This window comes from Arachis duranensis, chromosome 8 (assembly GCF_000817695.3).
Source record: "Arachis duranensis cultivar V14167 chromosome 8, aradu.V14167.gnm2.J7QH, whole genome shotgun sequence".
Lineage (NCBI taxonomy): Eukaryota > Viridiplantae > Streptophyta > Magnoliopsida > Fabales > Fabaceae > Arachis > Arachis duranensis.
This window is the reverse complement of record NC_029779.3, coordinates 28408909-28422593: the sequence shown is the minus strand read 5'-3', so window position 1 is coordinate 28422593 and position 13685 is coordinate 28408909. Positions and strand designations below refer to the sequence as shown.

The 13685-nt window shown below is 34.3% G+C and overlaps 1 protein-coding gene and 1 long non-coding RNA gene across 2 annotated transcripts; one reads left to right on the top strand and one right to left on the bottom strand.

Moving 5' to 3' along the window:
* The first annotated feature begins 2809 nt into the window (after nucleotides 1-2809).
* Nucleotides 2810-5694, top strand: LOC107461789 (protein FAR-RED IMPAIRED RESPONSE 1-like). Its single transcript, XM_016080346.1, has 7 exons — nucleotides 2810-2947; nucleotides 3174-3357; nucleotides 3459-3861; nucleotides 3993-4068; nucleotides 4557-5023; nucleotides 5402-5495; nucleotides 5593-5694. Exons 1-7 carry the CDS (start codon nucleotides 2810-2812, stop codon nucleotides 5692-5694), a joined length of 1464 nt encoding a protein of 487 aa, XP_015935832.1.
* Nucleotides 5695-6980: 1286 nt separating this feature from the next.
* On the bottom strand, nucleotides 6981-9331 carry LOC107461827 (uncharacterized). Its single transcript, XR_002366731.2, has 6 exons — nucleotides 8506-9331; nucleotides 8322-8408; nucleotides 8102-8233; nucleotides 7865-7999; nucleotides 7482-7766; nucleotides 6981-7396 (listed from the first exon to the last, which is right to left on the bottom strand). It is a non-coding gene; the product is annotated as an uncharacterized LOC107461827 (long non-coding RNA).
* Nucleotides 9332-13685: the final 4354 nt, after the last annotated feature.

Sequence of the window (13685 nt, the reverse complement as noted above, 5' to 3'; positions counted from 1 at the left end):
ATAATGTAATGAAAGCCGCTAACTACTTGCATAATGCAGACAGATCTTTATCGCAAAGTGAACACTAAGAGAAGGTTCCAATTCTAATTAATGTGCAACATGCATGACCTGGGACATGATTTCCCTTTTAGATTGAGAAGATCATTGTTATAATGTTATCCCATGCATTATATTATACTATATTCTAATTTTCTTTTATATGATAGAACCTCAAAAGCTATGGTAGCTATCATGAGCCATGTCTAAATTGATGACCCCTCTCTCAAGTCTCTCTTTTCATGTCATTTGGCAATTTTACACATTAATCAATCGTCACCCACAAAAGACAACCACTCAAAACCAAATGATCCAATACAACTTAACATGGCCCAAGCACATCAAAGTCTTCATGATGGCCTCACCATTATTATTATTATTATTGTTATCATTATTGTGTTAAGTATAACGCGGATATAGTTAATTACTACTAATGCAATCTCAGTTTGATTTAGTACAAGCTAATAATAGGTCTAGGTTTTTTGTTTTTGTTCACATAGCCGTTTCCTTCTTGTAGAAAAACACAATAGGAAGAAAAAGCTAGTTGTCGCATAAATTTTATTCTTATTGATTTGTTTTGTTTGTATGTCTTCAATCTTCGCGGTCAATTTTCTTCAATAATTAAGAATTTGGTTTGGATATAAATTATAAACAGTCACTTTCTGGTACTAATTGGCAAGTTGATCAAGCAGATGATATGAAGCCCATGTGATGCTGTCACATAGATTAAGCATCCAGCTTACTTAACCAATTAAAATTCTAGATTTTGATTTATGGAACTGAGATGTCGACAGAGTAGCCAATAAATTGAGGTTAGTTAGACAAATTATTTTAGTACTACTAATTACTATAGAATTTTAGATACGGTTATACTTAGTCATAGCTTGTAAGCTTGACGTTTCAACGCTAATTATATGTGTATACAATCTTGGAAATACTTGAGCAATACGTAAGAACGGAATTGATGAGAAACATGCATTTATCTTCACAAATATTTCCGAAGACAACCATTAGTAAAGTATGAATTGATCAGAAAACTGGCAAGTGCCAACATAGCTAATCTATAATCACTTTACACATTTGAAAAATTTTGAGAATCAATTCACACATTTTTTAATTTAGGAATTAAGATGCAAATGATATAATCATATAAAGTTCACAAGAGTATAATTAACCCCATATTATTATGACACATGCCATGATTTCAAAGTTGATTAGGGTCCCAGGGTGAACTAAATCCCAAGGAAAGGAAACCAGACCCTAGAAAAAAGGAGAGAAGGGAAGACATTTGGCTCATGTCTGAATTGAAATCACTATTATTTCGCACAATTATCTACAGGAATAATATTTTCGTGTATAACATTAATCAGCCTTTAATAATATTTAATTATTTTTTTATTGAAACATATTCTTATTTTTTAGATACATATCTATAATTAAATTTAATTTAATATTAAAAATAAAAATTTCTCTAACTTCTTACCCACTTCATAATTAGTCATTGTGACTTTTTTTTTACGTAACTTTATATAACAAATACGATTTGTTATTCCTTCTTCTACGTAACATGCACACTGCATTAGTGAAATAGAAACGACACAGCTACCTTGAATTTTCATGAAGTTGCCGCTCTTTACGCTCAGCTGAAGCACCCTCCCTTGAATCTGCTCATTGAATCTGCTCATGAAGTTGTCGCTCTCCACGCTCAGCTGAAGCACCCTCTCATCTTCATCGGTGAAAGGTAGCACTGCCTTCCACACCTGTGCTTAATTAGTTTGTTAAGAAATATCATGTTCAACATTTTTAATTATATTTAAAAATAAACATAAAAAATCTATTTTTATTTAATTGGAACAAGGTTGATCATATTTGATTTTATTAATAGAGCTGTTACAAATAAAGTATTTTGTACTTAATTAGTTTGAGTAAAGAAGCAAAAAAAAAGTAAAGAAGCAAAAAAAAAATCTAGAGTCTAAGTAAGAAGATGTAAATGGTATGTTCATAAATACTGTGTTTTTTTTTTTCAATTATAACACATCTAATAGTATGATGCTATATATAAAATATTTTTAAAACACATCCAAAATCATAAACTTCTAGTTTTTAAATATAAACGTTAATAGTACAATTAATCTTTTGATTTTTGATTCGATAAAATGCATCTAATATTTATTATTGAATTATTATTAGTTGGATTTTTTTCGATACTTATTTGAACATTAACGTTTTCAAAATTATTATAATCAATAATTAATTTAAGTTTTCGACTATGAATAAAAAAATCTAACATATATTATCATAGTATTTGTTAGAATTTTTATTACTTGTTTGAGCATTAGTATTTTTATTCATTTTAATTTTTTTTATTAATGTTATTGTTTGGTATTTTAGGTAATAGTTAAAATTAGTTTATTTCCTAAGTTTATTATACATACAAAATAATATAATCGAATTAAAAATATTTTTAGAACACATCCAAAAATTTATCAAATAAATTTAAAATTTCACAATAAAATGTCGTATCTCATTTCATTATTAGTTGACATAATACGTATCAACATGCATATGTTCGGTGCGGTGAAGATACTCCTGTATCCTTTCTTATTCAAATGCTATAAACACAAGACAAAATGTTTTTTTGTCTTACTGATTCAAAATGTTTAACCAATATGGACACTTAGTTATTAATTTGCATATAACTTAATTAAAAACTATTTTTTCTTTTCCTAATATTATAATGACCATTATTTTATTTATAATCTTAGACATCAACATGGCATTTGTGATAGACTTGAATACGCAGCCGTCGTCAGAAGAAATTCACTCATTTGATACCCATATTGATATGGACGATATAAATATTTGTAATAGTTCAAGCAATTCTGCTACAAAGACTGAGTGCTCGACTGAGGTAGTTGACATTTTTTCTTTTAGAATTTTTGATAATATAATAATTTATTCTTCTGATATTTATGGCCGACTTTTTTACTTGCATGCTAATTATAGATTATATTTTAATATATTCCTGTGAACACATCCAAATATCTGAGCAATGGCACTATAAATATATATGTATGCGCGTATTATTTTGTCATTCTTGTGCCACAATCCTTGTTATTATGTTTTATTTTTTTTAGGTCATAATTCATCCCACCATTTCTGATGAGGAGATTTCAAAAGTGGGGATGCTATTTGGAACCCTCAAAGAAGCACGCCAATTTTACTACAACTATGTCAATAACGTGGGATTCGAGCCTCATATAAGAAACACTAACTTCAACAAGAATGGAAGGACACCTATTAACCAATCCATACAGTGCAGTAGAGATGGACACTGAACAAAGAAGATCCGGTAACCCAAAGGTCAAACACAGTCTCATCTGTACACTGTAAAGCTCGCATTTATGTGAAACTTGACACAGAGCTTGAAAAATGGAGACTGTCGAAGGTAGAATTAGCTCACACGCATCGGTGTGATCCCAATTTGTCATGGATGTTTAAGAAAAACAGGGAACTCTCCATGCACGTTAAGGATGTCATTGAGCGCAAAGACCAGGCTGGTATACGACCTTCGAAGACTTTTCAGGCGCTTGTTGATGAAGCTGGTGGTCGTTCTAATATGAAATTTCTTGAGAAGGATGTTAGAAATTATATATCTGGTAAACTCCGAATCAATGGAGATGATACTGATGCGAAAGAGATGCTGGACTATTTTACCAGGATGAAAGAGCAGAACCCGAATTTCTTTTACGACATTTGTGTTTATAGTGACAATAGTCTCAAGCATGCATTTTCGACGGATGCTCGATCAAGAGCTGCTTACAAGTATTTTGGTGACGTAGTGTCATTGACACCACATATAAGCTCAACAAGTAACTTCTTTTTCTTGGTTTATTTTTTTAATGTTTCATTAATTTTCAAGCTCACTAATTGCCCCACATGTTGATTTTTTATAGGTATGAGATGTCAGTTGCAGCATTTGTGGGTGTCAATCACCACGAAAGGTCATGTCTTTTCGGGTGTGCTTTATTGGCAATGAAGAGACAGAGTCCTTTGAATGGCTCATGCAAACATTTATAAAATGTATGGAAAAAACACCAGATGGAATCTTAACTGACCAATGCGGGGCCATGACAACAGCCATTCGAAATGTCATGTCAAACACCAGGCATAGATTGTGCATTTGGCACATCACGAGGAAGATACCCCATAAACTTGGAAAGTTGAGCTGATACGAGGAAACTAAAGCTACAATGCATGGGATTATTTGGGAGTCTCGTTCGCGAGAATCATTTAAAAGTTCATGGTATGACTTCATTGAAGAGTAAACGCTTCATGACAACAACTGGCTTAATGGTATGAATACACATCCAAAACTTGATTGGTCTGTTTATTTGTCGTTTTAAGTGTTGACTAGATTTTTTAAAAGAAATGAACTTATGCTAAATATCATTTCATGCATGTTTAGTGACACAACATAGGTGACTATTTTAAAAGTAAATATATCTTTCAAAATGCAGATATCTATCATATTCACAATATGGGTCCCTATTCTTCTAGAGCACAAATTTGGGGCTGGCATGAGGAGTACACAATGGAGTGAGAGCATGCATGCTTTCTTTGATAAGTACCTAACGTGTAAGAGTAATTTAATTCAATTTGTGCACCAGTATGACAATTGTCTTGCAGATAAAGAACAGCAGGAGTTGGAATGCGATGCAGCAGACAATAGGGGCCTGATCCCATGTGTATCGAACTCTCCTATTGAGAAGCAGTTCCAATATGGGTACAACAACTGCATATTTTGCGATGTTCAAGCCGAATTTATCAAAAAGTGCGACTGCAACCTGTCTCCAAGGGTAGTGAAGGACAACCAATACTTCTATGAAGTGACTCAACAGAAGATAGTTAAGGGGATGTCTATTTATAGCGAGTATGAAGTTGTGTTTTGTCCTATTTCGCACCAGGTTAGGTGCAACTGCTTCAGGTTTGAGTCATATGGTATCCTCTGTTGCCACGTCCTATCGGTTTTATCCCATTGTAGGGTTTAAAAGGTGAACTCGTCTTATATACTATTTCGGTGGAGCAAGAATGTTTATTGCAAGCACACCCATATTAGAAGTAGTCACGACTCACGGCGCTCTGATGAAAGCATGAATATATTTAGAGGACTGTGTGTTGACTTCTACAATGTGGCCCATGACTTTGTGCATGACAAGGAGGAGGCTGATATATTGCGTTCTGGTTTTGCGAGTGCTATAGTGTCACTTAGCGAACATCGAGAAAAACATTCAGAAAGCGTACGCACAAGTGAGTATCCTGATGGATTACATGCTTTGTGAAGCCCTCCTCATGTGGTACCTAGTGGGCGTCCAATCTTCAAGAGACTCAAAGCGGATGTGGACCGGAAAATTAAGAATGGTACTAAGAAACGTCGAGCTAGTAGTAAACATCCAAAGGTTAGTTATGACGGCCATGGTTTAGACAATTATCTTACTCTGGTTATATTTTTTATGTGTTTAGCCTGTTGAATTTAAGATATTTTCATATGTACAGGAAGTTGCAGTTGTTGAAAGAGACAAACATTTAAACAAGGCCACCGAGAGACACATTACTGCTAGCAAACACCCTAACGTTTATTTTAGTGTTTATTGCTAGAGAGTATGTTATAAGTTTTGTATTTTGTAATTTAAATATCGTTCATGTATGGATGCAAGATTTTGTTCCTATTGAAGAAGACTGTTTCACCGACAACACCTTGTCTTCTATCCCTGAATATTTTCATCATGCCACAAATACGCAAATGGATTCCCTAAGCTCGGTTGGATTTACAACATTGTTGAATTCGTTCCAGAACCCTTCTATTCATGTAAGATTTTTGCATCAGCGAACATTTTATTTATATATTAAGTTGTATTCATCCACTCTTTGTTGACATTAGTTTGTTGTATTTGTTTGTAGGCATATTCTTATAGAAATAATGACTAAAGGATAACACATGCAATAGCATCTCCGACACTTACATATTCCAAATCCCAATTTCATATTAGGGTGCATCCTGATTTTTTTTTTGTTGACAATTTTATTTGTATTTATGAATTTTCGATGTGTTCTATTTCTTTTTTGTAGAACAAAATTATCATTTTTGATGTGTCATAAAAAGGTAGGGTATGTTTCTCATTTTTGGAGTGGCAATTTGTTTGATTAATATAGAGGACCTTACTTATGTTATATTACTTAGCAGTTGCAAAAGTTAGGTTCATTGGTTCAAATGAATGAGTTTTAGATGTGTTCAGGAACCAATTTAAAAGATGAGATATGATTTTGGATGTGTTGCGAGTCAATCTAGTTAGTGGTTGGAAAAAATTTTACCTGCCATAACCAAGTATAATGTATGCACAGTGAATGAATAATTAACAAAAAGATAAACATAACAAAATAATTAAGGTTAATTTAGTCTCCTAACAACATAAAAAATGACATCCTAGATTGAAGAAAAAAATATGTCCATTTTGATAACTAATTATATTTGAATAGAACTACAAAAATACTTACTTCTTCAATTAAATCACTAATAAATTGTGGAACTAAAAAAATCACGTGACAAGTCCTTTAGAGGACAGTATGTCTCAAGGTTTTTGCTTATACTTAATTTTCAAAGTTATTATGCTAGTAAAAAAAATAAAATAAAATAAGTAAATTGAATCGTACTAATATCAAAATGAATCCAGTTTACCTTTATACTCATCTCAGATAACATAAATTGAATTCTACCCATTTTAGTTTCTAAATATCCACTAAATTATAAACACAACTTTTTGTAAAAAAGAAGTTCATACACACTACTTAAATTCTGTACACAATTTCTTATATTATGCAAGAGATGAAGATGGAAAATTGTTTTGGATGTGTTGCAACTCAATCCAGTTGGCGTTTGGAAAAAATTCTACATGTTATAACCAAGTGTTATTTATCCACAAAGCATGAAAAATTAACAAAAAAGAAAAACATAGCAAAATAACTAAGGCTAATTGAGTCTCCTAACAACATGAAAAATAAAGAGATGATATCCTAAACTAATGAGCAAAATATGTCCATTATAATAGCTAATTATATTTGCACAGTGCTATGTTTTCCTATTTCTCCTATTGGCCCTCCTGCATGCTGCCTCTTCTTCTCTTCTTGCCAGCTCAGCAGTGTTTAGCGCAATCCACGAATCTCTCAACTCTTTTCTTTTATTCCTTTGAGGCGCACGACGTAAAGGGGCATGGGCAATAGCCTCTATGGTATTCAAATAATCATTCTACGGATCAAGCACGATGTCTAGTAAGTACTTCCTCCTCGTTATAGCTATGTCTTTCTGCATGCATTAATGTTCAATGTCACCAAACAATAATATCATAAAAAATATTAGAAACATTGTTCTAAATGAATTTATGACCTACCGTTGTCCAAACTGGCACAACATAATCATCCATGTCAAGAGTTTCTGAATTCCATGAGTCCATGAATTTAATGACAAAAACTCTGCAGTCATAACTAGCAATCAAGAGAAAAGCAAATATGCTTCAATTTAATTTGGTGTTGATAGCCAATAAAATAAGAAATCACATTGAACCATATCTGTTTGGTTAAATCGGAACATCCACATAAAGGGACTTTCCTATGCCCTCGTCCTGGACTTTGTACTATGAAAAAGTGAGTTGGGCCAACTCGTTAATAAGCTTGGCCTGTAAATAAGAGGACATACCAAAATTATTCAAATGCAATTGGTTATTGATCTTAATTGGACATGATTGAAATTTGTATCGACCGTGTTTATACTTACCGCATATTCATCAACTTTCATCCTATGATCAGTAAGAGGGGATCTAAATAGAGAGTCAAGAGCAAAGAATGTCGTACTTTTTCGATGAAAAGCATACAATCACCAGTGATTACCCAGGCAGATCAGTACAAAGAACTGCATCATGCTCAGATTTTATTTTTCGATACTCTTACAAAAATATAAAGTGATGCACAAAAAACTTTATAATTGTTAGATGTAATATTTTTGAACATATACCATATGTCTCTTGGCTGCTTCTACTTTGTTGAACAGATGGATCTCGTTCTCCCAATATTATGCTAATCCCACATACTCTGAGTTGTATTTGTCCTCAAATTTTTCAACATTTATAGGTGCCATAACACGCCCCTGGACACATTTAGTCCGTATTAGTTTATCACTAAGTGTATTGGTGTAAACACAAGTAAAAAGTAATATTGATATGTGTTTATCATACCAATATCATTGGGTTAATGCAGTAGAATTCTTCTTGAAACCTCTTGGCTGGGAGCTCATTAAAGATGGCACACATGCACTCTATCACCTGCACATGCATAAAAGCATAAATGGCAAAACGAAAAAAGATAATAGAAGTAGGTTAAAATTCTATGTACATAGCTATTATTTGTTAGATTTTTTACCCGACCGTCGACCCACTCCCTTCTTTTTAATATTTTCAGATCTCTTCGTGCTAGGTCCAACGTATAATGTGTCCGGTACCACATGATAACTTCATCCAACAGATTTATGCCATCTATTATCCATCTGTACACCTTTTCTTTTGCATCTTCATCAAAATCCGGTGAGATTATAACTGGATCAGGCGTTGGTGGAGTGTTATTGACAGATGTGGGTTTCGAGAAAAGCCTATTGCACTCTTCAGCATCATCTTGGGGTATTCCATGATCAACCTCGCCGCTTTCCATATTATTTACACTTTCGTGGTGTCCGAAATACACAACCATATCTAAACACTTTGATGTCATGTACTCCCCAAATAAAAGATGGATAGTCAATCCAAAGAAATTCACATTACAACAGCTTAAATACTAGTGTACATATTGTATCCCTAGATTGAAACAACAATAATTGATACATGTATTTACTTTACACTCGATTCATTGACAACATGGTGTTCTTCGTTGCTCACGGGGTTAGTTGCTCCACAATCAGCAACAACTTCTTGGAGCTCATGACTACACACACTATGTACTTTATCTCAATATAATATAACAGAAACGACGTTACTAAAAGACATCTAAAATTATAAAATGGCATACAAATAATTGTTGAAACACATCTAAATTGATACAAATAACATTTGTTTATTTCAATACTATTATACATCTCGTATAGGTAAATTATAACAGCGATAATTAGTAAATGTGCTTACTTTTCAATACTAGCATTGACAGCATGATATTTTTCGTTGTTCACGGGACTAGGTGCTCCATAATCAGCAACAATTTCTTCTTTGAGCTCATAGCTACACACAGTAAGTCATTTACTTCATTATAATATAACAGAAAGGGACTTACTTAAACACATTTAAAATTACACAACGTTACACAGTTAATTGCTAAAACACATCCAAAATGATACAAATAAAACATATTCATTCCAATACTAGTGTATATATCGTATAAGTAAATTGTAACATCAATAATTAATAAATGCACTTACTTTTCAATGCTAGCATCGACAACTTCTTGGAGATCAAGACTATACACACCAAGTCATTCAATTATTATATAATATAATGAATAATTGCACTCATACCAATCTAGTCACAAAAGGAAGAAATATAAAATTAATTCTAAAGTAAAATGTCATTTAAACTTGCCTTTCCCGAAGATTTTTGGTGCCATTCAACACTCGATCTCGAGATAAGAAAACATTAATTTTATCTGAGGATGTTGAGCCTGGGTTCTCTCTATGACATAATCCTTTATCGCTAATGTCAGTCTCGGTGAAAAATTTTTCCTTATCTGACTCGGCAATAATTTTTTTCGGCCTTTCTCTTGTTCGCTCCTTAATCCGAGGTCTAACTTATGCACCCCGTCGCTTATCATGTGTTCTCTTTTGTGGTTCATCGTTGTTGCCCTTTTTTCTCTCGAATTTTCGTAGCTCATCAATCTTGCGAATTAGATCCTATTGACACTGTTAATTAATTCTCAAGCGTAGGTCCATAATAAAAAAATTAAATACACATACATACGAACTTGTTCTTCCTTTACTACTTCTCTAAGCTCAGCAACAGTCCATTCCTTAGTCCATGGTTCAACATCACCAGAATATTCCCTAAGGTCCCCGTGTTTGTTCGTATGCAAGTAAAGTATCTGCCACAAAAATACATGAACAAATTAGCACTACCATTCAAGCGAATCTAGGTATAACAAGTGATACGACTCAACTTACCAAGAGAGCAAACCTGCATCCATCAATAGTCTTTATGCCATCTTCCTTATATTTCCTTAAGCCCGCCTTAACACAGTCATAGATGTGTCTACCCCAAAAAAATCTCATTGGATTACGCACATCTATCACGCCCGGTATGAATGAAGTGGTAATATACTTATTACTAGAAGCAAACAGAAAGGCCTTCATGACAAACATTATGAAGTAGCGCCGGAACTCCTCATTTTCTACTTCTGTTGTAATTGAGCATCTAATAACATGGGTCTTAACCTCATTTTGGGTTCTGCTTTCAAAAGTCTCTATGAGGTGACGATGCTTCTTCGGATTAATTTCGGGAAACTATCACCTGTAAAACGAAAACCACAGGGTTGAGAGAAGTATTACTACATCCAAAAAACACTAACTAGCAATAGACTTACTAGGCACCGTAGAAGAGAACATATATGCACTTTACATTAAATATATATTTTACGTATTACCCTTGAGTCCCAATGCTTGACTTATCACTCGTGCATTCACCGGTATGTCTCTAGTCTCAACTTCCAAATGCATTCGATCCTTGTTATATGACCGTGCCAGGGCGACAATCAAATATTGGTTCATCGACCACTTAGGGATGTGCCTCAGGCATCCAAAACCCATTTTCTCAACTTCTTGGTATTTGATTGGATATTTATCTTTTAGATGCTCCATCATATCCGTAATTGCAGTTGAAGAAAAATTGAGCCACTAGTTAGTATATGTGAAACTGTGTACTTCACTTGCTATCCTCGAAAATGTCTAAAGTGAGAAACAAAGTACCTTTTTAGGACCCTCTGGTTTTTTCGGCCTTCCAACTTTCTTTTTGACATTATTAACATTAGATTCATCAAGTCTGCCATTAGAAGGTTTACTAACTGCTGATTTTCCTTTCTTTGGACCAGCTGAAGTACATTTTTTAATTGGCATTATGATTCTACATTGCACATTGTTCATATCATAAGGTTAAACATAAAGTTTTCACCGAAAACACTTGTAGAATTGAGATAAACACATCCCAAATCATAATAATCCACGCTAATTACTTCATCAACACATCCGAAACTCATACCTATGATAAGATTATAAATCCAAATTTATAAGATAACACATCCTAAATTTATACCTATTATATAACCAAAATTGATAATAGTACACATCCAAAATTATAGGTTTAGACAACACAACTCACTAAATAACTGATATCTAAAGAAAACATGACTTGCATATATGAAGTTAGTAATCACTAGAACTCTCAGTCATTATCAAAGTATTTGAAAGAATAATGCCTCAATGAATGAGTATTTGATTATTGGTATTTTATTTCAAAACTACTCAAATTTTATAGGAATAAAATGATTAGTTGCACAGTACGTAAATCAATAAATAATCGATGATAAGTTGATTAATTGCTCTATTAATTTACGTACTGTACAACTACTTCAGCAACTAGTAAGGCTTTCGATGGCAGACTTGATGAATCTAATGTTAACAACGTTAAAAAAAATTGGAAGGCTGAAAAAACCAGAGAGTCCTAAAAAGGTAGTTTGTTTCTCACTTTAAAAATTTTCAAAGATAGCAAGTGAAGTACACAATTTCACATATACTAACTAGTGGCTCAATTTTTTAGAAAAAACTTGATACCCGCTGCTCTCCAACTGCCATTGCGGATATGATGGAGCATCTAAAAGATAAATATCCAATCAAATAGCAAGAAGTTGAGAAAATGGATTTTGGATGCCTAAGTCACATCCCTAAGTGGTCGATGAACCAAGATTTGATTGCCGTCCTGGCACGGTCATATAACAAGGATCAAATGCATTTGGATGTTGAGACCGGAGACATACCGGTGAATGCACGAGTGATAAGTCAAGCATTGGGACTCCCTGCAAAGGGTAATACGTAAAATATATATTTAATGTAAAGTGCATATATGTTTTCTTCTACAGTGCCTAGTAAGTCTATTGCTAGTTAGTGTTTTTTGGATGTAGTAATACTTCTCTTAACCCTGTGGTGATTTTCATTTTACAGGTGACAGCTTCCCGAAATTAGATCCGAAGAAGCATCGTCACCACATAAAGACCTTTGAAGGCAGAACCCCAAAAAGAGGTTAAGACCCATGTTATTAGATGCTTAGTTACAACAGAAGTAGAAAACGAAGAGTTCCGGCGCTACTTCATAATGTTTGTCATAAAGACCTTTCTGTTTGCTTCAAGTAATAAGTATATTACCACTTCATTCATCCCGAGCGTGATAGATGTGCATAATCCAATGAGATATTTTCGGGATAGACACATCTATGACTATATTAAGGAAGGCTTAAGGAAGTATAAGGAAGATGGCATAAGGACTATTGATGGATGCTTGTTTGCTCTCTTGGTAAGTTGAGCCGTATCACTTGTTATACCTAGATTCGCTTGAACGTTAGTGCTAATTTGCTCATGTGTTTTTGTGGCAGATACTTTACTTGCATACGAACAAGCACGGAGACCTTAGCGGATATTTTGGTGGTGTTGAACCATGGACTAAGGAATGGAATGTTGTTGAGCTTAGAGAAGTAGTAAAGGAAGAACAAACAACGACAAAGCCTTGTCCCACTAAGTGGGGTCGGCTACATGAATCAAACGACGCCATTGTGCTCTGTCATGTATCATGTCTACAGTGAGACCGTTTACATGTAGATCTCGTCTGACCACCTCATGGATGGTCTTCTTAGGTCTTCCTCTGCCTTTCGCCCTTTGTCCATCTTCCATCTCATCCACCCTCCTGACTGGATGTTCTATCGGTCTTCTTCTCACATGTCCAAACCACCTGAGACGCGATTCAACCATCTTTTCCACAATGGGTGCTACTCCAACTCTCTCCCTTATATCTTCATTCCTTATTTTATCCAATCGCGTATGACCACTCATCCATCTCAACATCTTCATCTCTGCCACACTCAGCTTATGTTCGTGCTCCCCTTTAGCCGCCCAACACTCCGTACCATACAGCATCGCCGGTCTTATAGCGGTGCGATAGAATTTACCTTTAAGTTTTAAAGGCACTTTTTTGTCGCATATAAAACCAGATGCACTCAGCCATTTTGACCAACCTGCTTGGATCCTATGATTTACATCATGTTCAATCTCTCCATTATCCTGTATGATGCACCCAAGATACTTAAAACTTTTAACTTTTCGTAGGGTGTTCTCTCCAATTTTCACCTCTATATTGGAGTTTTCCCTTCTCAGACTGAACTTACATTCCATATATTCCGTCTTGCTACGGCTTATGCGCAGACCATACACTTCTAGAGCTTCTCTCCATAACTCCAACTTCTTATTTAGGTCTTCCCTTGACTCTCCCATAAGGACGATATCATCGGCAAAAAGCATGCACCATG

What these genes read in the sequence shown, in the direction of transcription:
- LOC107461789 (XM_016080346.1), top strand. Translation starts at nt 2,810, where the DNA reads ATGGCATTTGTGATAGACTTGAATACGCAGCCGTCGTCAGAAGAAATT. An exon ending in TTTTCGGGTGTGCTTTATTG is followed by an intron (nt 4,069 to 4,556) that starts GCAATGAAGAGA and finishes TTCAAAATGCAG; the next exon opens with ATATCTATCATATTCACAAT. An exon ending in CTAGTAGTAAACATCCAAAG is followed by an intron (nt 5,496 to 5,592) that starts GTTAGTTATGAC and finishes TCATATGTACAG; the next exon opens with GAAGTTGCAGTTGTTGAAAG.